Source organism: Microtus oregoni, unplaced genomic scaffold, assembly GCF_018167655.1.
Source record: "Microtus oregoni isolate MIOR12 unplaced genomic scaffold, Mior012 000079F_ref0000094, whole genome shotgun sequence".
NCBI lineage: Eukaryota > Metazoa > Chordata > Mammalia > Rodentia > Cricetidae > Microtus > Microtus oregoni.
Genome location: NW_024544537.1, coordinates 1721626 through 1746486, shown reverse-complemented (window position 1 = coordinate 1746486; position 24861 = coordinate 1721626). Strand labels below are relative to the sequence as shown.

At 40.3% G+C, this 24861-nt stretch overlaps 1 protein-coding gene across 6 annotated transcripts in view; it reads left to right on the top strand.

Annotated features, from left to right (window-relative positions):
• Dmd (dystrophin) overlaps positions 1-24861 on the top strand; it is a 1759261-nt gene that overhangs the window by 1605281 nt on the left and 129119 nt on the right. For 4 of the 6 annotated variants that reach the window (XM_041642828.1, XM_041642830.1, XM_041642827.1 and 1 more), the window contains exons 1-2: positions 9335-9511; positions 15100-15161. In XM_041642828.1, coding sequence (XP_041498762.1) covers positions 9492-9511; positions 15100-15161 — 82 coding nt within the window. In that variant the 5' untranslated portion in view covers positions 9335-9491. Of the gene's footprint in view, positions 1-9334; positions 9512-15099; positions 15162-24861 lie in introns of those variants that run through there. The other 2 variants (XM_041642825.1, XM_041642826.1) reach the window with 1 other exon arrangement.

Sequence of the window (24861 nt, the reverse complement as noted above, 5' to 3'; positions counted from 1 at the left end):
CATATTTTCTTTTTGTATTTAAATTGTTTTCCTGTGCTGGCAACAGGTACAGTCACTTGCTTTGGCCTGATGAACTGAGTTCCATCCTGAAGTCATGGTAGACGGAGAGAACTGTCTCCTGTTGGCTGTAATTTGACCATCACATTTTTACTATGGCTTTTACACAGGCATACATACAAGCAAATAAATGCTAATTTTTAAAAAATCCTGACAAATGAGTCAGTGTTTGAGTTCAAGATTTAGCCACTGATATATGATGAACAGGTAAAGTTGTTTTACACACACACACACACACCCACACACACACACAATTTCTTTTTCAGTTGTAGGAAAAGGACACAGGACCTCATACATGCTAGACAAGAGCTCTACTACTGAAGTGAGCCTGTAATCTATACATTTCCTTTTTCATTGTTGTCTGATTATCTGTGGAATTCCTCCCATAGGCAGTCCATTCAAAACCTGCCACCCCAACCAATGACTGGTACAGATTGGAGACTTAGACAGTGAGGACTCAGCCCTGGCACTGTGGGGGGGTGGTGGTGAGGACCCAGAGGCTCGATAGCCTAGAGCCCTACGATAGAACCAAACACAACTGGCAAAAAAAATAATAATAATTAAGGAAATATTTCCTAATGATACTCTGCTATACACGTAGACAGGAACCTAGCATAATCGTCATCAGGGAGGCTTCATCCCACAACCAAGAGAAACAGATGCAGAGACCCACAGACAAACATTAGGCGGAGCTCCAGGAATCCTGCTGAATATGGGGAGGAAGGATTGTAGGAGCCAGAGGGGCCAAGGGCACTGCAAGAACATGGACCACAAAATCAACTAACCTGGACTCCTAGGAGCTCACAGATTCTGAACTGCCCATCAGGGAGCTGCATGGAACTGACCCAGGACCCTTGCAAGTTACAGTTGTGTAACTCGGTGTTCTTGTGGGACTCCATGGGAGCAGGGCTGTCTTTGACTCTTTCTCCTGCTTTTGAGACCCGTTCTTCCTACTAGGTTGCCTTGTCCAGCCTTAGTAAGAGGGGAGGTGCCTAATCTTGTTGTAACTTGATGTGGCATATTTGGCTGTTAGCCCTAAAAAGTCTGCCACGTTCTGAAGGGAAAGGAGGAGGAGTGGATGTAGGGGGCGGGCAAGCAGGGAGGGGACTAAGTGGAAAGGAGGGAGGGGAAAGTTCTGTCGGATGAAATATATGAGGGAAGAATAAATTTTAAAAAAAATTAAAAAAACACCTGCCACCAAGAGGCCTCCATCAAAGACCGCCTTTTCTCCCACTGTTATCTCCCAAATCAGTATTCACTGTCTCTCTCAGAATCCTGCTGTCTGAAAACACGAACCTGGATACACCTTTTTCTTAAAACACGTCTGAATACTATTCATGGTGTAACACTTATACCAAAAGAACAATAGCAAATATTGTAAAAGGTTCTGCATATTTTAGGCTATGAGTATGAATTTGTCTTGTATGGAATTGTCTCCTTACTCACTCTACCTTGTCCTGGAGGTAGTTGCTGCAGACAAGGTCTCATTATCTGCTGCAGGATGACCTTGAGTTCACTGACTGGTACAGGATTTTCCTAAGTTCACAGTTCTCCTGTCTAGGCCTCCCTCCCAAGAACTGGCATGCCTACTAAGGCAAAACAAAACCAAAAAGGGTCCTTCTGTAAACTGCTGAGAGAGGAGGGCCTGAGCCACTCTGGCCTCTCATTTTCCTCCCTTTCACAATCTAAGACGAAAAGCTAAAGTGAGGACACTGAATCTAGTTTTATTCTCTGGTGTTCTATGTTCAAACAGAGGCTGACTTTGTAGACCAAGCTGGCCGTGAACTGATAGTTTTGCTGCCTCCGCCTCTCGAGAGTAAACGGGGTTATAGGTATGCATCACCACACCTAGTTTTCTGTCACATCCAAACCGTAATGACACCACAAGCAAACAAGCAAGGAAGGCAGGCTCCTTTTGTAAACAACGGAGGAGGAAGGATTGAGGGGCACTTGGAGCAGACCCGTCATTTTTTTTTTTTTTTGAAGCTGTAGACTTGAACATAGCAGATTGGCTTCCGAGGAGTCACACCTGTGCAGCAGGCCACTTTCCATCAACGCAGTAGTCCCCAGGCTTCCAACCCCTTTCTGAGTCATTGTGTGATTTTGACCCATAATCTGTTCCTGTTCAATAGCATCCGTGTTTTTACAGAGCAGTTAACGAATGTCCCCTAAGTGGCTAAATTACTCACCTAGCAAGTGTTGAGTGGGTAGCTCTGAAGGGGCAAATTTGGCCTGGTCTCTGCTCTGCATCTTGATGCATAGAGCTTCAAAAGCAGCTACACTTGCTCTGCATTAAGAAAGCTGCTTTTGATAAGACATAATGCTTGGAGATATGCATCTTAAAGGGAAAAAATTGTGTCTTCATCTGTACTATTGTGTCTTATCTGTTTCAATTTAAGATGACTTTCTTGTTCACTTAATTGGCTGGCAATTCCTTTGTTTGCCCAATCTCAAGAACCAAATCATAAGTATTAATTATGCTTAGGTTGTCATTTAACATTTTTTATGAAATTTGAGAATTTTCAGAAAAGGGGAATATAGGAAGGCATGTACGGAGAGCTTTGCATTTTAATTAAGAAGCCTCGGAATGAAATGAGCCACTGACGGCAACAGATGAGTGTTTGTAAAAGCTGGATTGCTATTTGATATATGTGCAGTATTTTCTTGTGGATAATAAGTCCCAAGACTTGTTTCAAGAACAGTGATAGTGCAAAAACAATTAGAAAAGATAAAGCTGTTCTCTTTAAATCATCTGCGCATAAATAAAACCGGGTCATGAATTATTTCCAAAAAAGCAATTGACAAAGTATAAGTAAATCACTCTAAAACCTAAAGCTGTGTCAATTTTTGCATGTTCAAACAAAACCTCTCTCCTTGCACAATGACGATTTTTTTTTGACAAATAAATATTTACAAAGTATGACATATAGATTTTGTGTATTTCTTTAGGCCAAAGTGAACTACTGCTTACACTAAAATTTAATATTTCTCATCACAAATATACCACAATAAGAATCTAGCTTAAAAGTAATTCTCTCTTGTAGCAGACTATTCATCAATCATTCTTTAGATAATATTGGCACTCTGAGTTTTCAGTTAGGAAGAAAAAGCCCTGCAATTTCTGGATTGATCTGAAAATCTGAGCACATTTGTGGAAAAAAGCAGTCAATTCTGGTAAAGCAAAATTGTCTCTAACCCCAACTGTGAAGTCAAGAAGAAAAAAACTAATCAACCTTTTGCAATGATAATTCTTCTTCATCGGGTAGATCTAAGGGTTAATTTATGATTTGAGAAAAGACTATCACAACCCCTATTGTTTTTCTAAAGTCTGGTTGTGTGTGGGAGGAAGGTAGAGAGGTCCCAGAATGAATTCACTAATTGGGGTTTTCACCTGCTGTGCATCTAATCGAATACAAAGCCTTATTTGTAGCTGAAGAGGAAGAGAGATTATGCAGAGTGTCAGAATTTCTGCCTAGTTTTGAAATTCCTGCTATTTGGCACAATCAGCTTGGGAAAGGCAGACAAATAGTTACACAGCTCTGAGCTGTTAAGGTGGACCAGGAATGTTGTAGCAGATACACTTGAACCACCTTAATCAGTTCTCCATTTTTAGCAGGTGATGTAGTTCCTGTAAGCCTGCTAGTGCGATAGCTTCCAGGCTAATAGGCACGCCGATTCTTTCCCACTAAGCGACTACCGGCCTCTGAGGTTAATGAAGTGTGCCTCTATTTTAGTGAAGATGCTAAACTTCACATTTTTTTAGATGTTCAGCTTGATATCAGTGGCTCTGTGAAGCTTTGAGGAATCGTATTAAGTGAAAACTGCTTGCAATTGAAGGAGAGTTCGACTTTATCTAGAACCTGTCTGGTGAAATCTCTGGTGTAGCTGGCAGCCGCCTCTGAAAACTTTCTGCAGCCTGGCTTATTCTGCCTCCCTGCAAAGGAAAGGCCTGGGGGAGAAAAATCAGCTTTTGTGGAAGGATGATGTGCTCTGGGTCTGAAAGAAGAGCATGCAGAGTTGCTGCTGATGGTTTAACAATGATCTAGAGGCATTGTTAGACGTATTTTAATTAGGACACCATCACATTTGCCCTAAGTGGCAGTGATTCACCGTTATCATAAGCATTTGTTAGAAGTCTGATTCATGGTCTCTGGCTAGAGCTTACACCGTGTGAAGAGAAACATGGAGATATTGTACGTTTACTGGATTATACAAGTGTTGACATTTTACTATAAGATATGCATTACTTACTTGAAGCAATACCTGTCCTCTGAATGGGTTTTTACAAAATGATACAGATCAGATTTAACATCGGCTGCAGCAAATAAAATTCACACAAGGACTCTTAGAGCAAGCTGACTCTCGGGGACTGGTGATATTCCTTAGGGCCACCTTCCTGGTGACTGCCCTGTAAACCCATTTGTTGTCATTTTCGTATTCTACCAATCAGTTTTACCCTGCTAACAGTGGAGTAACATTGAAAATAAATTACAAGTAGCCTAGAAAGGTTAATAAAAAACTTAGAATGTACTTGTCGAATATTCGAGAAGCCTGGCTTCTTCTGTACTTGGCCCTTCACACTTGCCACCAAATGGTTATGTCTAAACCTAATATTCCTACAATACTGACATTTTTGAAGTGTAACTCCAATCCAAATGATTATCCATCTAAGCCCCAAATTGAAAGGGTCAACAACTAACTCCGAGGTACACTTACTCTTTACACCATACAACTATCTTTATTTACCTCGTTGTGGGAAGTATGTAACTTATCATCTCTCCTGCCCCACCCCCAGCCTGCTGTGACATTTCTTGTTTGGTGACTGGTATCCATCCAGGTTTGGATCCACCTTTGGATAGGAAGCCTGTGGTGGTATGAATAACAGTAACACCCAGAGGCTCATAGATCTGAATGCTTAGTCACGAGGGAGCGGCACTAACTGAGGAGTAGAACAGTTAGGAGGGGTGCCATTGTTTGGAGGAAGTGTGTCAGTGAGGGGTGGGCTTGAGGTTTCAAAGGCTCATACCAAGCTTAGAGTTTTGGCCTCTCACCTACTTCTCCAGCAACATTTGTGCCTGCATTCTGCTTTGCTGTCTGCTTCTGCCATGTTGATAATGGACTAGAACTCTGGAGCTGTAAGCCAGCCCAAGGAAATGCTTCCTGTTGTAAGAGTTACCATTACCACGGTGTCTCTTTACAGCAATAGAACCCTAAGACAAGGCCTTATCCCTGGTTATATGTTAGATTCTCCCAGAGAGCCTTAAAAATCCCAATGCCTAGGAACAGTTAAATTAGAATGTAAGAATATCTTGTTGGTGGTGTGGGGCATATTCCTCCTGTGAGGCTGGTGAGTTTAGGACTGCTATCTTCTTTCTTCTCTGTGTGCACATCCACTCAGTCGGGGGTCTTTTACTGTCAACTATATTAGAATTTCTTATTCCTCAGACACTAGTGCGGTTCCCTCAGAACCCCCTTATACTGCAGTAACCTTGTACCTGCTGGCCTAACTCCAGTTTGTCTTCTGATTCAGTCATCACAGCAATGCTGGAGTGAGAAAGCCATGTTTGTAGCCACACTCCTCCTTCTTTCGGAAGGTTCCCACACCTTTCAAGTGCAGATCAACTCTAGGTTTTTTTTCAGCAGTCCTGCCATATTTTCTTTTGTAAGTTCTGTGTTGCCATTCCCTCCTGAAGGCAAGTAGACCACCAAAGCTCTTGAAAAGAATTGAGTTTGTTTTCGTTTGCACCTATTCCTATTATCAGTTTGATTTTGATGTGACTTTTTGTGGGCTTAATAGGAGCTTTATAAGAACAATTGTCCAGTGATTGTTTAGTCTGCTTTTCCACCCCACGGGGTAAAACTGTGTTTTGCTGTCTATCTGACCCTCAGTGTCCAATCCATCGCTCTAGAAGGTGGCTTGGGCTGGGAAGCATTCAAAAAGAAACACGGTACACTCGACATGGGTACCTGAAGACAGTATAATGAAAAACCTATGTCAAAGATCTGGGCAAGGTGGACATAAACAAGGAATGATAAAATTGTGCAAGGGTACAAAGGGAAGGAATGGCTTGGGGCACCTTCATAATGCTGGGCCTGAAGGGAAAGATTGCCCAATGAGGCTGCAAGTCAAAGAACCTAGATACTTCTAGGCCAGGGGTCGGCAGGAGGGAGCTGGAGAAATAAATACCTAGCTATCACTTGCTCTCTTCCCTTTCATCTTCTTCCACGGGCCTTTCATCACTGTCTCCCACTGGTTGAAAGTGAGCGGAAATCAAAGGGCAAGAGAGCCTGATTCCCCAGAGGTTCAGCTTCCTAGGGGCGCTGAGCAGAGCAGAGTAGAGAATAGGGGAATAAGCCCAATCTCTTAGGCTATAGAACTAGCTTTTCGGAGGTGCAAGCAAAGTTTAAGTGATCCAAAGACGAATGTGATTTAGCTATGGGAATGTTTGCTGAATCACCTTCTTGACCCCTTCGTGTCTCATTCCCTTTTCCCTGATATTTCTACCAAGTTCACTTGTCTTTGCTCTCATCTATCAGCGAGCTTGCTTGTGAGCACACTAAAGGAAACACAGACGTTTTTCATGATAAGAGAGGCTCCGTCTGTGGCAGTGCAACAGAATAGCCAATCTCATAACTCTTAGGAACAGACTTGCTAATTCCAGCTCTTGCACCACCATGTTCTGGTTAGGAGGGCGAGGCAAAGAGCTCATTCATGGCAGGACCTGTAGTCAGGTTTTCAAATTGATTTTTTTTCTCAACTTTGCATCCTTTTCTGGTCTGTGGTTCAAATCAAAACAAAACAACAATAATAACGGTGATAATAATACGGAAAAATTGTGACATAGCTTAGTGGCAATTATGGGTTCATTTCCCCATGCCACACAAAATTAAGAATAATGTAAAACAACTACTCTAAATAAACCATATGTACACATATGTATGTGTGTGTGTGCGCACACACACACACACACACACACATATATACAAAATAGCACTATGTAATTTACACATGGAATGAAATGAAGATCAGGCAACTCTGTGCTTTTAAAAAAATACCTTTACTTATTAATCAAAACTCTTAATATGGCTGAAATCAACAACAAAACAGTGTGATGCCCATGTCATTCCTTAATAATACTTTCAGTATTTTCTAAAATGGTATCAAGATTTGGAAGCAGTGCTTAAGTGCTTATAACTCAAGTCTAAAAAAGGACTTAATGCTATATTTTTGAGAATTGCCATCTGTCAAATTTTTAAAAATTCTGAATAGTGATTCTGTTTTCCATTCTTTTTCTTTTCCCTGACAATTCATTCTTAGTAGTTCTCTAATTGGATAGTGGGAAAATAGACTTTCACATTTAGAGTTTAGAGAAACAGCAGAATTCCTGAATATTGAGCAGTTCACTAGAATGTTAAACCAGCAAGCAGGCAACAAAACACAAAGAAAAAGGACTGACAGTGAGCCTCATCACACAGGGGTTGCAGATCTTTAGGCGATTGATTTCTAATATTTACAAGTGTCCGTGCTGTGCTGTTTGTATCTTCTCCTTACAGTAAACAATATTTAAGTGATATCCAGCATCGACATAACGATTACTCTGAATGATTTACCGCAAAAGCTACTACTTTCTCATCAAAGGCAACTAATCCCTCCACCCCAGAAAAAGATAGAGGAGGCAGACCTGGAATCTACTTCTAGACTAGGGACACCCTCACCCCAAAATAAATCTGAGTATGCCCTCCCCTGGCCGCACCAGCAGCACCCCTTCAATTCACTAGCTCAAGCTGCTACAATACTGCAAAGGCAGCCCTAGTCTTTGAAGGGAAATGCCAGAAGTACCATGTTTGTTTTAAAATAGCAACACCCATCTTACCTACAGGCACATAGTTTTAGTGATAACGTCAATATTTTTATCTGTTTTGTCAAAGGTAATAAAGAAACCTCAAATTTCATTTCTCCTTTCTGCCTCCTTGCTGTGTTGTGGCATACCAAGATGCAGAAATTGATGCTGCCGGTCCTTTCAGTTCAAAGAATCTAAGTAAAAATGTAGAGGGGGAGGCAAGAATATTTTTAAAATAATAAAAAAGAATATATTTAAAGTGTAGACTTAAGTAGATGAACTCACCAGAAGAGCGAAAAACAAATGGTTGAAAGATAAAAAGAAAACGGCCAAGAAAGGAACAAAGAGAAACAATGAAAACACAGAGTAACTCCTCCGAGTCTAAAATATGAAGATATGGAGATTGTGGAAAATTCTTGTGCTAATGAAGGCTTTCTTTTGTTGGGAATGTTTCCAAGCTCAAAACAGTTGTGTGTAGTTAATCTGTACCTTCTTCCTATTGCAGCTTCGGATACGAGTCGCACTGGGCCATCAGGCCTAATGTCTTTTCCAATCCAGTGCTATACTGGAAAAGCTATCCTTTCAGAATTTTCCTAATACTTCAAGACAAACCACTGTCCTGTGAATCTGTATCGGTGCCTCTGCAACTTCAGTGTGCTCAGTGTTTGATTTGGTAGATCCAGGTTGGGGCCCTGGTTTTTTTTTTTCTTCCATTTCTAAGAACTCTGTAGATGATGGTGGAACTGTTGTTAGTCCTAGACATACATTTTGAGAACCAATGCTGTTTCACCAACAGAAACGTTTCTTAAGGATCCAGTGTAGCCAGGCATCGTAATGCACACCTTTAATGCTAGCACTCAGGAGAAAAAAGCAGGCGGCTCTCTGTGTGTTCGGGGCCAGCATGGTCTACGAAGTGAATTCCCAGACAGTGAGAACTATGTGAGAGACCCCATCTCATTTTTAAAAAAATAATTCAGTAGGTTAAGTTTGGATTTCATGTTTTTCTGCCCCATCCCTTTAATTTTCTACTGATGGAGGGGTGGAGGAGTGAGGTGAATACGTTCTCATGTGATAATTATTTTTTTCTTTCATTTTCTAAAAGGAAAACTCCAAGCCCACACACTAATTATCTGTGATGAGGTCATTTGCACCTAAGTCATTTATTTAGGCAACAAGTTTTCTTGCCAGAGGATTTTTAAGGGGATGCTGGCAAGAGGACGTGTGGCTTCCAGGTTCCTGGGTCTACCTTCAACTCCTTTCGGTCTTTGTTCATATCCTTCTTAGTTTCTTTTCGTTCTCTCTTTTTCTATTCTGTTTTGAAAGCGCTCACAGTCCCTGGCTGTCCAGGTTCCCAGGTCCTTAGGTGGGGGCGGAGCCCTGCGCGGCCCCGCCCCGTCTGAGCACAGCTCCCCCCCACCTCCCCTCCCCGTCCGGCCCGCCCGCCAGCCCGCCAGCCAGCCGGGCTCCTCCGCAGTGCTTTCGGCTGCGAGCCTGGGCGGCGGCGCTCGACTTTTGGGGAGCCCGGCGGCTTGGGCAAGCTTACTCCTCCACGCTAAACTCCCGCCCCTGTCTGTCTGTGAAACCCTTACAACCATGAGGGAACAGCTCAAAGGGTAAGTGGTTCGTGCCCCCCGACCCCCTCCTGTCCCCTCAATTCGTGCACTTGTGGCACGAGCTGCTGCCAGGAGAAGGCAAAACTTGGACCAGAGGCGGTGGTGGCTGGTGGTGGCTGGTATAGGCTAGACCCAGACGTCGGGGCAGCTCTCCCACCCGTCTTGGGAGCCTCTGCAGGTGCGTCCCCCAGGCTTCCACCCCGGCGCCAGTGCTCGCTACTCAGCTCCTTCCTGGCTGCTGGGACAGGCTCGGAGAACTAAAGCGGATTTCTCCCTTTGCCCAGAGAGGGACAGACCGCTCCTCCAGTGGGGATCGGGCTCCGGGAGCTTTTTGCTCCTTTCCGGAGCTGCCGGTGTGGACGTGAACTAGGCGGGCTGTTCCCCCAAATCGCCTTTGGACCTGGCAGGAGGAAGGGGCGCACGCGGTTCTACCTTGCATTGCACTGCTAAGTGCCAAAAGGTCAACTTTCTGCCTGATTTCTTCCGAGGATTCCAACTGACATTTCCCTCGCTGTGTTTTCTCCTGTGCTTATTCCATGCTTCAGGACTTGGAGAAATAAAGAAAACAAGAACAATTAAAGCCTAGAAAGTCAAGGGATTGACCGAGAGAAGAAAGAGAGAGGCTTGAGAGGGTTGGGGTTTTTATTTAATTACTATTATAATTATTTGTTTATTTCTTGGACTTCTGTTGAGGTTCAGAGTGGAGTCATTTCATGGCGACTTTTCTGCTTCTCTAGGGTGTCTATAAGCAAAGTTTGTCATTCTTAATCTTATCACAATGGAAAGGGCAAGACAATGCTTATCTCAATTAATTTGAAGTTAAGTTTGAAACTGAAATTGAAGGGGTTTAATTGTCTAAGGGAGCGCAGTGTTATTATAAACTGATTTAATATCAAAGAAAAATCCATCTTCTGGTTTAAGTAACAAACTAGTCTTTAAGTGAAATCTACAGTCTTTTTTTCTCTACCAATATGCTCTTCCTCGGCCCTGAGCTTACTCCCCCTGTCTGTCCTTGTCACCCCATCATCTTTTTTTGCCTAGATATTTTTATTTCCTTGTCCTAAACCTTCTAGAGAGGATACCCTTGCTTCTAAAGAAGCGAGAGGAGCAAATGAGACAACTCAGTTATATGAAAGGTTACTGACCCTTGAGCACCGTGGAATTGTTTTCCGTTGTCATTGTTTGATCTTGTGCTGGCCACGACCCTGAAGTGAAATTACCTTGGCCAACGTTGAGGGTGGGTGGGAGGTAAACCCTGAAAAGCAAATAGAACTGGGAGGACAAGTAACAGCTGGAACAGCCACCAAGGCCATCATCTTTGCCCTGAGTTGAACCAAACAGAATAAAATGTTAAATATCTCTGAGAACAAGAAATGGGAACCAGAATAGTATGTCTGATGCTCAGATTGATGCATAGCCACTGAAGTCCCTTCCCCACAGTAGCAGAAACTTCTAAATATATTTCCCATCCCACCCTACCCTGCCAGTATTCCAGCCACTAGCCAAGTTCAACAATTCAACATACAAATGCCAAGGTTCCTCTAGAAAGAGGCTGGTCTCCAGATTAAAGGGGGAAGCGCTCTCTCTCTCTCTCTCTCTCTCTCTCTCTCTCTCTCTCTCTCTCTCCCTCCCTCCCTCTCTCCCTAGCTCTCCCTCTGTGTGTGTGTGTGTATGTGTGTCAGTGTGCTCTAGATTATATATGAAGCCAACTCTAATCCTCCTCAAAACACAAGAGAAGGCTACTTTTTTTTTTTACAATGGTGCATAGTGATTGTTCATCCCTGGGAAATAGTGGAAAGAATATAGAATATTTTCAGTACCAAATAACAGTGGTTGCAAAAGAAATCTTACTTTAATTAGGTGACTGCCATTTCCTCAGTGAATGCCTTAGATATTTGTTACTTTTATGTGTCTAATGTTTGTTTTTAAGAAACTACAAAAGCAATTCCAATAAGTCTGATTATTTTAGCACTGACAGCAGTAACAGCTCCAAGGCAGTTGTAATAACCTTGTACACTACTTGAAACTAAAAAAGGTGAAAGAAAATGTAAATTCTTCGGTAGGAAATTAGGTCAACCCTATGCTTAGTAGAGTAATGCTTTCATTTCTGATTATTGACAAGTAGGTGTTGCTAGGATCTTTTGTCATAGCCAGTGATTTAGTATTTTAATTTCTATCACAGCGTCAAATAAAAGGAAACGAGAGATTCTTTGTGGTTTGTACACGTAGGCTGGGGGTTGGCAGGTCGGGGATTGCTCAGAGAGGTGTAGCTGACACGTAAGTTTGGAATCTGTGGGGCCCAAATCAATAGCAGGTTTCAAAGATTTCAGAAAGGTTTGCAGGGTTGTGGGTGTCGTCAGTGTCAGTGTTAATGTCCAGAAAGACTTGTGGTCTATATTGAACACCCTTGTTCTCAGGAAGGCTGAACAAAGATGTACTCAATAACTTGGGAGCAGGTTTCAGAATATCCTCTTTTGTTGGAAATGGTATATATATATATATATATATATATATATATATATATATATATATATATATGGGCAGTGTTTTCCTGATGTGTAAAGAGAAGGCCATATTTTACTATATATCTGTATATTCCAGGTAAATGTGAGTTACTCATCTTGAAGAAGGTGAGAATTTTCTGTTGTTTTTCTTTAAAGACAGTCGCAGGGTAACAAACTGTAAAATCCAAACTGATTACCTCTACCTCCCCCCAAATTAGTGTGTCCTTCAAGACAGAGTATAGACCTGAGCGAGGCAAATGTGTGTTTACTGTTGTCTTTCTGTCTTTTGAGGGAAGAGGTTTACTGTGTCCCTATAGGGCTTTTTACCCCAGATACAAAATTCTCACATGGACGGAAGTGAATATTTGGTTCTTATCCCTCAATTTGATGTTCATTCAGCAACGTAGCCGAACATATTAGTGTTAAATGTTGACGTGATTATCTTTCTGGTTTTGAGGACTGATCGTACCTCTTATTCCTCTTTCCTCCACATTTCCTTCTCTCAGTGCTGCCTTGCAGTTGAGGTGAAGCTAAGACTGCACAGGTGAAATCTAAATCTGTTTTTCTAGTTACTTTGTGTTGTTGAAAAGGGAAGGTTTGTTTGTTGAAGGGGGGGGAGATTAAAAGGTTGATTTGGGGAGTTATTTGAGGAGTTCGGTTCGCTATTTTATTCCAGTACTCTGGAATCTCAGGTAGGTGGGAGAATAGTACCTACGGGAGAAATCAGGAAGGGTGGGATGGGGCCGGCGGTGTCTACCGTCTTCTCTCAAAGGGAATTCCAATTTTGTTGAGCACTGATGCAGTAAAATATAATTTCTAACACCCTTTTCATAATTTTTAGCCTGCCCTATGACTGTCATTAAAAGACGAGACGTGTAGGTGTGTTGATAACACGAGCTTGCTCCCTGTCTTGTTTGGTTTATTCGTCCGGACATGGAGCATGGAGGATAGATACATAAGCTCCCGTTAGCACTCTCTCTCTCTCTTTGGAGTTCTGCTGCAAGCTCTGCACAGTTCTCATTCCTTTAAGAACTCCATTTACTCCAAGTTTATTTCATTGCCCTGTTTCTCTTATGTGAAATCAGTTTCTGATGGTTGCTTTTCAGAGTGGTGGTGTGTCCGTGCCTGGTCAGGTTTATCAGCTTAGCCAGACAGTTTCCTGCAGGTCCATTAAAGATGTCATAGCCAACCCAATGTCCTGGAAACGGGACATTGTTATTGCACCGTGTGTCTAGTAAGGTTCATCTGTGTGGACATTTCCATCTTTCCCTTTTCTCTCTCACTAGTGCTTACATCTCTATGGGCTTTGGAAGGGGAAGAAGCTGGAATTCAGGATGGAGCCCTTGTCTATGGAATTGGGAGACACAGTCACTTTTGAGCTACAAATCACTCGAGAACAAGCAACACTTTTTCCATCAAGCTGCAAGCTGCAGCCTCCTTGTGCTGTGCATATAAAGTACCAGTCCCGCCCACTCCTTCTCGACATCATAAACCAGCGTGGTCATGGGCTTTCCCAAACCTTCCTAAAGTGTCTTCCGCCTCCCTTGCTCTTTTTACTCCCCATGACTTCCATGTCACTCTGTTACATGCCCTCAGCTGATAGCCCTGATTGACACACTTCACATGTGAATTTTCTCCGCAGAACAGGGAAACAAAAAATGGACACACTTGGAAGGCAGTGAGAGCTATTCACAAGTGAACATTTTCTTGCGAAATGATTCTAGTAGCCTTCACAGCTCAATGATTGAACTGTAAATCGCAGAGGAAGGATGTTCTTTGAAGTTGTGCTGTTTGGGCAATTTCCATATGTCTTTAAGATATTTATGATTATATTTATCAAACTACTTGAAGTGTTTCTCGTTTTGGCTTCTTTTTAAGCAAATAGAGTTTCTGCTCTCTGGGAAGGATCATTTTTAAGCTTCCACATCTTCTATTGTAAAGAATGGTAACTCGGGGACCACATGGTAGCAAATTGCCTGTATTCAGATGTGCCGGTTCTCAATGTCAGTTAATCCTTTGCCTCTTTGCCAGGTGAGTCCACTTGCCTCAAATTACACCACCTCTGCACTGGAAAGCCCAAAGTTCAAAATCTCTACTGAGTTCATTTGACATTATTGCTTCCCCAAGCTCCTCCTTTTGTATGAGGGGCCTCTGTCCTTTCTGGTCCCCTTGACATGCCCAGATTTAAGCTCTTTCTTTCCTTTCTGGTCCCCACATTTCCCATTAAAAGATTATAAATAGGCTCGGCATATGAATGCTGAAATAATTGTTCCAGGCTGCATTTTAGTCGATCAGAGTTTACCATGTAATCTCTGAAAACAGGAAATACAATCCTCTGGTGATTCATGTAGATGGGCCAAAGTAAGGTAAAGTATATGTAGTTATCTCTCCTGGGTTTGTTCATGTAATTGAAAGAGAAACAAAGGTGTTTTGTTCCTTTTGTGGCAGGAGCTCATAGCAGGCAACCACACTTTAAGAAATGGAGAAGTGTGAATGCTTCATTGAGGTCTAAGTAGATCTAGGAGGAAGCGAGGTGCTCTGTGGAGTGCTGAGTCTAAAGGCGTTTAAAAAGTAATGGAAAGGAGGGAGTATGATGGGATGGATATATTAGCTTGGGGCTGGATATGCCTTAAGGTGAAATGGAATACAGTTGTCACCGATATGAGCTCTGACCATGGAAAAGAAAGAGTAATGGAACGAGGGCCAAGGAAACGAAGAAGAAATCAGGTGATTTGTAATGATGGAACCGACAGAGCTGAGTGACAATTGTCATTTTCCTTTCTGTGTGTGTTCACGGTTGGAGAAATGAGGCAATCCTGACCTATTATATAACAAGGTCAATGTCAAATTTGTCAAAAACAGTAGTGCATTCAATGTGTGGGTGTGAAAAAGAAACAGATTCTAGAGCTAATCATGTTAGTATTGCTCTTTCGCTTCGAAAACAAAGGAGCCTTTCTGCACGCAAGATGATCTGAAGTACTCTGCAAGTCCTTGGAAGTAGCAATGTGACATAGAACCGTTTGTCTTCCTTTCGCTCTTGCACATTGTAGATTCTAAAGTCTCTCTTTATATTTTCTGTTTTAGCCACGAGACCCAAACAACTTGTTGGGACCATCCCAAAATGACGGAGCTCTACCAGTCTTTAGGTAAGGATGCGGGGAGCCACGTTTCCTTCAGGTTAAATGGCAGTTTACTTTAAGGGTACTGTGTAGCATGCAAGCTGTTTGTTGTGTAAACATATCAGGAGATTGCTTCAGGGTTAAGCAGCTGCACCTTTCTAGTTGTAGCTGGCTAGCAGACACTCTCATCTTCAAAAATAACTTTCCAGTATCACTGATTCTTTCAAATTCAGTAGACCTAAAGGTCAGTAGTAGTTTTGTTTGCAGCCTAGGAGAATGGAAAAGCGCTTTCAATTTGTGGCATTTTTACCATCAAGAAAACTGTTTCAAGTTACTTCTGTCGATTTCTTCCTTGTGAAACAGCAGTGATAGCTTTTGCTAAGGTACAGATGTTATGTAAAGTGGTTTCTGCCCCCTTTCCAGGGCTCACAATGCCTACAGCTTCTCAGGTCATCGCTGTGATCTTTTCAATGATTTCTCTATGTTGGTTTATTGGATTTTTATTTGAAAGTCTGACAGGTTCTAAATTTATGAATTTAAACCTTCATACTTTGTATTTTTAAAAGATTTTTCATTACTATTTATTTTGCATGTGTGAGCATTTTGCCTGAATGTATCTCTGTGCAGCTTGTGTGTGCATGCTACCTGAAGAGCACAGAAAAGCATGTGTGATCCTCTGGAACTGGAGTTACAGACATTTGTGAGCCATCATGTTGGGTGCTGGGAATCCAAACAGGGTCCTCTGAAATGTCACCCAGTGCTCTTAAATGTCGAGCCATCTCTTCAGCCTGATATACAGCATATATCAATATAGAAATGATACCCCTCTCGAGTACTTGATTGTTTATTCTTTCTGTTTGACTTTGTGAGGATTAATCTAAAACTGAATTCTCTGATGTGGCTGTATTAGTTAGTTATTATGTTGTTTGACTTAAGAAACATGCATTCTTTACTTTCAGCTCTGCTTTTACTTGAAATTATAAGCTAGTAATGCTGAAGACTTAAGTTAATGTGGCCACTGGGTATGGTGATTAGTGCACAAATTTAATCCCAGCACTCGAGAGGCAGAAGCTGGCAGGTGTCTGAGAGTTGGAGGCCAGCCTGGTCTACAGTTCTTTCCAGGCCAGTGAAGGCTACACAGTGAAACCCCTTGTCTTAGTAAACAAAGCAAGGAAACAAAACACTTACAAAAAGCAAAATGAAGTTAATGTGATAAACCCCCCGGGAATCAGAGCTTTCATATGCTTTTTTACATATAAATTGTGTCTATGAATGTAGAGCTCGTAGTGGGGGTCGGATAGAAATCCCCCCTATGAAATGTCTGCCGTGCTTCTCACTGGATGATGAATTGCAGCTCTAGAAGCATTAAGAAATAAATGAGATATCATCAACCACAGAACAACCTTTAAAAAAGCATTTTGCTGGGCTTGATAAAACATACATTTCAAGAACTCTCTAAGGGACAGAGTCTCTAACACACTCTAAGGCAGGCAGATCTCTGTGGAATAAAAGCCAGCCTGGTCTACATAGTGAGATTCAGGCCATCCAGAACTACTTAGTGACTTATCTCAAAATAAATTTAAAAAATATATATATAAGTGATCAGAATTTCTTCCAAGAAGTCTGGAAAATGCAAATAAAAAACAACAGAAGAACCAAATATCAGCCGTTATTCTACTAGCCAGAAATATCCAAAACATTTAAAGTAATATTACGTCATTTCAGTGTAGTTATGTGTATAAATTTAAAGTAAATAAATAAAATTAAGATCAGTTCATCTTTAAGCACTACATTTTCAGGCCCATAATGATTTCAAATTATTATGTTGGATTGTTTGTGCCACATGTAGAGAACTTGAATGTCACATCATGTGTAATTTAGAGGGCCCACATACAACTCTACTTGAGTTACCATGAACTTTAGTTGTAATATTATAATTAAAAATCAATTATAGAATTAACATATTAATTATAGAATAATTATAAACACATATATTAAAATATAAATATATATAAATATAGAATTAACATATTTAATAGTTTAAAAATGTGGATAAACTTTTAAAAGACAAATAATTTATTAATTACTCCTTAGAATTAACTAGTATTTACTAAGCTAGCTTTAAAAAGTTAAAAACAAGTTTATTGGACTGGACTTGTAGTTTAGTAGTAGACTATATTCATATTATCTGTGAAGCCTTTGGTTGGATCCCCACTACCCCACACACATATAAACATATTTCTGTATTTTTCTGTGAATGATTCAGTATTAAAAACCTTTTTATGTTAAAGTAGCACATGGTAGCCATATTTACATTTGATTACATATTCTTTTCTATCACTTTTATTCTGTAATGAGATATTACAAACATGGTTGACTAATATAGATATAAATATAGATATTTATGTATTTATGTGACTAATATAGATAAAATATAATAAAATATATACATTTTATATTAATGTTTTCTCAGTAGCCTGAACAGTTGATAAATCCATACTTCATACTTAGTATTACTTTTGACCTTGGGCTAGTTATTCCACTTTGGAAGGCAACGCCATTTTATACTTGCAGGTGATTTTGCAGTTTATGCATTGTAAAGTTTCTCTTTTATTAAATCAACTTTATTCAGGCGTGATTTGCATATAATTTAGAATGCAGCTCTATAACTCTATATTCAATTCTAAACGCCTGTGAAATTGTTTTCTTTCGAGCCTAATAACAAACATCTTACTAATGAACTAAGTGTTGATATTTGTTTTTCAGCTTTTAGAGTTAGTACTTTCAAGACTTTTCTTTCACAGTAAACCATCTCTTTACCTGAATGATTATGCATCAAATAATATCTTCCATTTATTGTGGGCCTACACATCTATATCATGCTCACATGACACTCCAGCAGTTTACCTGCATGGCAGATGGTATTAACATTCAACACTTCTTAAAATGTTGAATTCAGGCTCAGAGGCGGAGTCATCGGGAGTGCACAAACATTTGGGACTGTATTAGCAGTTGACCAAGGTGTTATGTTAGTGAATTCCCTGATCTCATGCTATTATTCTCTTAGTAAAATATGGCCATATTGATTAGTGCATACCTCTTATAAATACATACACATTTTCAGTTGTACATAAGGACAGATTACATGAATAAAACTTTTTGAACGAATCATGGTGTTTCTGAAAATGATAAGATATACTCCTAGACATCAGGTATTCTTTTTACCCATGGAATGATCAATTTCGATGGTTTTGCCTTCGGCACTGGCGGTGTGTTATATACTTAATGCCAACATTGCCCCTCCCCTTCTCACAGATTATAATGTCTGTCTTATTGGCTTATATTTTTCCTTCTTCGAGAGCTATCCCTCTAGTTCTCAGTTATTGCTTTGACCTCGATAGAATCCCTCAAAGTCTCCAGATGTAGTCCAGTCCTGAGAGGACAAGTGCTTGTGTAGACTTCTGTGCCACATGTTTTAGACCACATCTAGCCTTCCCTCCCAAGCAAGCCTGAACTACACGTCTGTGGTGACATCGTGAAAATGCCAAAACTGTCTTTACGCTTCTGTACCCTAATTCCAAACATCTTACAGTGGTTCTCCATACACATGCAGTGTTACATGTTCCCCAATACACCCACTTTTAAGGAAGTTTCCATTTTCTCATTGTTCAGCATCCCAAGAAGGTTCAACATACATCCGTGTACCATGTATCGCCATTAAAACACTTCAGTTATTTCCCCTACTTCAGACCTAAGCAGCATGATATCAGAAATGAAAAACCTTTGTAAGGACTGGAAATGAGCACATGAGCATTAAGTGATGACAGGTAAAATGTTACTCGAGATATTAGTGTTAGACACCGCTAGTCAATAGTTACTAGGGATTTTCTGTTTAAGTCTTTCCTCCCGTTTTTCTACAATGAACATATATTATTTAGACAGTTAGCTAAAACTATTTCATCATTGATGACTCCATCTCATTCTTTAGTGTCCCTCTAGCTACAATTCCATACGCAATGAAAATCCATAATAGAAAAGCAGAAGCAACTATTCATATATACATACATGTGCACACATGTTCAACATATACACACACAACCTGTAGAAACACCACACATACTAACATATAGGTAACTTTGGTTTGGATAGTCTGATTCTTGCAGGATTAGTCAAGTAAATAAGCTCAAGAGGATTGTATCGTATATTTTTAGGCTCTAAACATATCCATCTAATCACACACAAAAAAGCCAGCTTAAACATTTTAACAATAACAGGATGCAGCTCAGCAATAAAGTAATTACTTACCTAGTGTACCTGAGGAGATGTATTCCATCCTGAGTACATGCATGTACGCATGCTTTAGCACCCCCACACACTCCCATGCACACACACACACACACACACACACACACACACACACACACACACTTACACTCACTCACACATGCACGCACAAAGAAAACTAAAAAACGAAAATCAGTGTTAGAGAACATAAGACCAGCATGATTTGGGAGGTATTGGAGATTTTGTCAAGGACCTTGTAATTACTAGGTAATTTTTCTACCATTGAATTATAGCCCTATCCCTCCCAGTACTAATTTTCTTTAATTTAAAAGAAACGTAAGAAGATTAATTTTATTTTACTCTTAATAAATGGCCGTTTTTGACATGGACTTTCATTAAATGCTAGAAATATGGATATTTCCCCTCTTTTTAGGCTATACATAGAGACCCAAATTTCCTAGTCACAAGGGAAAATATTGTCAGACTCCCATACATTCAAAATAGTTATAATATGTAGTACATAAAAGGCTGGACAGATCACTCAGCAATTAAGAATGGTGGTTGCTCTGGCTGAGGACCTAGGTTCACTGCTCAGTACCCATAAAGCAGCTTAATGTCTTCTATTACTCCACTTCCAGGACTCCTATACCCTCTACTGGCTTCCAAGGGCACTGCAGACATGTGGTAGACATACACAGAGGCAAAACATTCTTTTTTAAAAAATTTTATTGCTTTATAAATAATACCATTTAAAATTTCCACTTTCCCCCCTCCTCCCATTTCCCTCCCTCTCCCCCACTACCCCTCCCTCCCCCTCCAGTCCTAAGAGAGGGCAGGGTACTCTGCCCTGTGGGAAGTCCAAGGCCCTCCCCCCTCCATCCAGGCTTAGGAAGGTGTGCATCCAAACAGACTAGGATCCCAAAAAGCCAGTACATGCAGTAGAGACAAATCCCAGTGCCATTATCATTGGCTTCTCAGTCAGCCCCCACTGTCAGCCACATTCCGAGAGTTCAGTTTGATCCCATGCTGGTTCAGTCCCAGTCTAGCTGGCTTTGGTGGGTTCCTATTAGATCAGTCACACTGTCTCAGTGGGTGGACCAACCCCTCATAGTCCAGACTTCCTTGCTCATCTTCTCCCTTCTTCTGCTTTTCAACTGGACCTTGGGAGCTCAGTCCAGTGCTCCGATGTGGGTTTCTGTCTCTATCTCCACCTATTGCCAAACGAAGGTTCTATGGTGATATTCAAGATAGTCATCAGTCTGACTATGGGACAAGACCAGTTCAGGCACCCTCTCCTCCACTGCCCAAGGACCTAGCTGGGGACATCCCCGTGGATTCCTGGGAACCTCTCTAGAGCCAAGTCTCTTGCCAACCCTAAAATGGAGGCAAAACATTCTTACTAATAAAATAAAAATAATCTTTAAAAAGGTAATAATTTGTTGGGTGGTAGTAGCACATGCCTTTAATCCCAGGACTCAGGAGGCAGAGGCAGGTGAATCTTTGTGAGTTTGAGGTCAGCCTGGTTCCAGGACAGGCTCCAAAACTACAGAGAGAAACCCTGTCTCAGAAAAGCAAAAAAAAAAAAAAAAAAAAAAAAAAAAGTAATAATTTAAATGTTCGCAGTAACTGAGACATAGGAATTTGGAATTTCAGAAATTTTTTTTTCAGAAAATTTTTATACAACTATTTTGTAAAAATACTATCTTGTATTTTCACTAGGAAGAAACAAGTAAGAATAACTTGACATTAGTTTTTTTCTGTTTTTTTTTAGCATTTCTCTATGATTATCCATGTTAATAATAGACTAATAGTGGAAAATAGTAGTGGTGCTATTGAAATATAAAATAACAAAGAATCTCAAATCACATCTGCTTCATTTTAGAGACAGTATATTCATCATGATTTCTTATAGTTGTATACTTCATCCCTGAAGTGGATTTCATGTTTCTATCAGCATTTTTACAAATGGGATGGAATGATTGCTATAAAGCTCTGTGTGACTCCCAAAGACATTTACAAATCAGGTGTTCATTGGTTATATATATATATATACTCTGCAGTTTCTTGTAAAATATTAATATATCATTTGTGTGTGCACACACATACGCGGTGCAATGAAATGATTAAAAATTCTCCTTTTCTCAAAGTTGACATTTCACTTGATAAATTTATCACTGAAATTTTAAGGAAGTATTTCAAAAGATCCCACTTCCTGCATGCTACATGTCACTTCAGAATACTTTAGCAGTCCAGTTGTGGTGCACACCTTTAATCCCACGGCTCTGGAGGCAGATGCAGATGGATTCCTGAGTTAAAGGCCAGCCTGGCCTTCAGAGCACGTTCCAGGAGAGATGGAGCTACACAAAGAAACCCTGTTTCAAGAAACCAACAAAGTCCGTCTTAGTCTACCTTTTTTGTGGTGCTTTAATTATGAATACAATACAATCTTTACGTGGTCCCCCATAGTTTCCTCCCAAATTATAACATGAGATTTTTGCATTAATGATACTATCAATTCCACAGAATAATAGAATAATAGTAGTATACTCAGCGGGCACAGATAAAAATAAGGTAATAGGCATAGAAAATCAGTAAGCATCAGAAGTCAAGCGATTATTTCCACTTTTTAATGATGTTGGCAAGCTACATGATTTGATAAGAGTTTCCAGTTTTTTTGTCCTTCATTGCTGATGTGTAACCAACAGTATGTTTTCCTCACATTCTTGAAGTTCTAGAAGGGTCTAGCGTTTCTTATCTGTTGCTTAGGTTTGGGAACCCATGTTCCAGCATGATATTCACTTGAATGTTAAAAAAATTTGTCAAATTTTGAAAATTGGAGTTATGAATGGCTTAGGATTTTTTTATCCTTATCTTTATGCCCATTACTGTCAAGAAGCTTCAAGCGTTAAAATAAGGGCTTAGATTTTGGGTGTGATGGCTCTGGTGTTGGTGTGATTGTCTAGCGGTTTCCTAATGAAAAGAATTAGTCAAATTCTAGTTAAGGTGAAAAGGCTAAAAATACTGTTATTAGTAAGTAAGTGATGGCAACGTGAGGGCATAGCTTAATGCTTGACCACATGCTTAGTGACCATAGGCTTCCAGCGCTGCAAAGACTTACACCTACAAGGATAGACTTAGGAACACTGCCTAAAGCTTCTTGCTCCTCTTTCTTCCATTTGCTCAAGAGGAAGAAATATCGTACATGTTTGCCCATTGTCCATTTGTTTTGATAGGCGTCTGCATTCCATTAAGTATTCCCTCTGGAGGATGTGCTTAGACTAGAAATGGCAGGATTCTGAATGGCTGTATTCCTTTTGCAGTGGGCGTGTGTCCTAATGCTTTTCTCCGCATATTTTGTAACGTAAACTGTCTTTTATCAAGGCCCTATAAACACTTAAGTTTCCTTGCCTCTATTCTCACCTTTAGTTTTGCTACTGTTCCAATGCGTCAAAACAGAAAGGAAGTGCAGATCTTGATTTCATCTGGCCTGTGACCATGAACTGTTCTTTTACTTTGCCTTGGTCTATGTTTCCCATACATTCTGTTGGACAGGTATCTAAGTATTTGCTTTTTCTCCTAACTCCTGCCTAGAATGAGGCTTGATCTTGTGATTACTATTGTCCTGTCCCACCCTCAATGATTTTGTCATCACCAGCTTAGAAGAGACGAATAAAAAGATAATTAGATTTGTGTAGCACTACTTAGTGTATAAGGAGTTTTCAGAAATAAACATGTTTCACCCTTATACAGCTGAGAATTTAATAACCTGGGTTTTCTATCACCCTCGATTGCAGATCTCGTGTCTTATTGGCTCCTTGAGCGTACTCCCTGCTTTTGATTTGAAAAATAATGTTATCTTGTCGGAGAATAGGGTAACTATTTCTTTTTTTCCATTTGGACTTGGGCAAGCAGAGACTCAAGATGATGTGAGTGACATATTCATAATGACATATGGCTCGAAGATAAGTAATCAAGTCCTGAAGACATATTTTATGGCTTCTAGTTCACTGTTCTCAAAGGACTATCCATTACGCCTAGCTTGATTTATAAAACTGCTTTATCAGCATAATTAAGCTCTGGAATCCCAAATGACACTCTTTATTCCATAGCTGACACAGTTAGCACAGGAGATTTACTCCGATTTGCAAAACAGGATATCCACAATATTAAGATGGTTTTCTTTCACCTCTGCTATCCTGCTTAGAAAAGAAAAACAAAAAATTTACCAGCCCCTTCAACATTGATTGGGAACAATTGATTTTTTCCATTTGCAAAATAGAAATGTAACTTCCAAATCAAAATGTATGGCATTTTAATGGACAATTTTATTAGGGCAGTTTTTCTTGCTCATATGACTTGATTTAAAGCTTCTAATTGAGGAGCCTACATAAACATAGTTCTGATTTGCATTTCCCAAAGCCTATATCCCAAGGAAAGTCAGAAAGAATTGTTTCTTAGGCAGTGACTGCTTTACAACTTAAAAGAGCTGCCAAATTGGAATTTAGTTGATCCAAGTAAGAGGAGCATTAAGGTTCCACCTGCAACTGGGAGGAAAATGCTAGATGTGAACAATTTTATGTAGCTGCTTTTACAAAAGATTCGTTTTTTTTTTTCCTGCACATGGAAAAAAAGGCATCTAAGAACGTGTCTGCTCCTATTATTCAGGCGTTTCCAATATTTCCTTCTTTCTTTCTTTCTTTTTTTTTTTTGAACGAACAACTCTGATTACCTTTATGTTTCTTGGGAGCTGCAATTTTGCAGAAAAGCATTTCAGAACAGTCAGAAGACTCACATAAAATAGATAGTGAGTTTTAAAGTCCATCCTCTCTCTGGTAGTAATGAAGTGACCTAAAAATACTCGGAAGGAGTCTTACAGCATAGGGAATGAATCATTAGCTTATTTATGAATTGGTTATAGCCTGTGACAGTGTTTCTGAATTTGCCATTCCACCGTCTTGACTTGCATAACTCCACAGAAGTCCTTGTGCCCCCTAACAAAGTGAAGCTTATGTAACTTGAAAAAATTTTATATATGCCTGAGTGCTTGTATGCTTATCTGGGTTGGTGCATGCACTTTTCTATATTTATTTATTTGTGTGTACTGCATTAATGTTGATGCAAAGACAATCAACTCTATAGTTGGCCTTTCTGGTCCTCGGAAGAACAGTGCTTTTCAAACTTAGAGTGGTCGCCTGCAATTCTGTTTGTCCTTTGAAAACAATTTTTAAATTACATTTGATTTATTTGTGTATCTGTGTGTTGGGTATCTGTGGTGCAAGCCAAGCACATTTTGTAGAAGTCAGTTGTCTCCTACAGCATGTGAGTACCAGGGATCAAACAGAGGTCATCAGGCTTGGAGTCAAGGGTCTTTAACTGCTGAGCCATCTCTCCAGCCCGTATTTGTTCTCGTCAACATGCAGTATAGCATAGTTCTTGTAGGTAG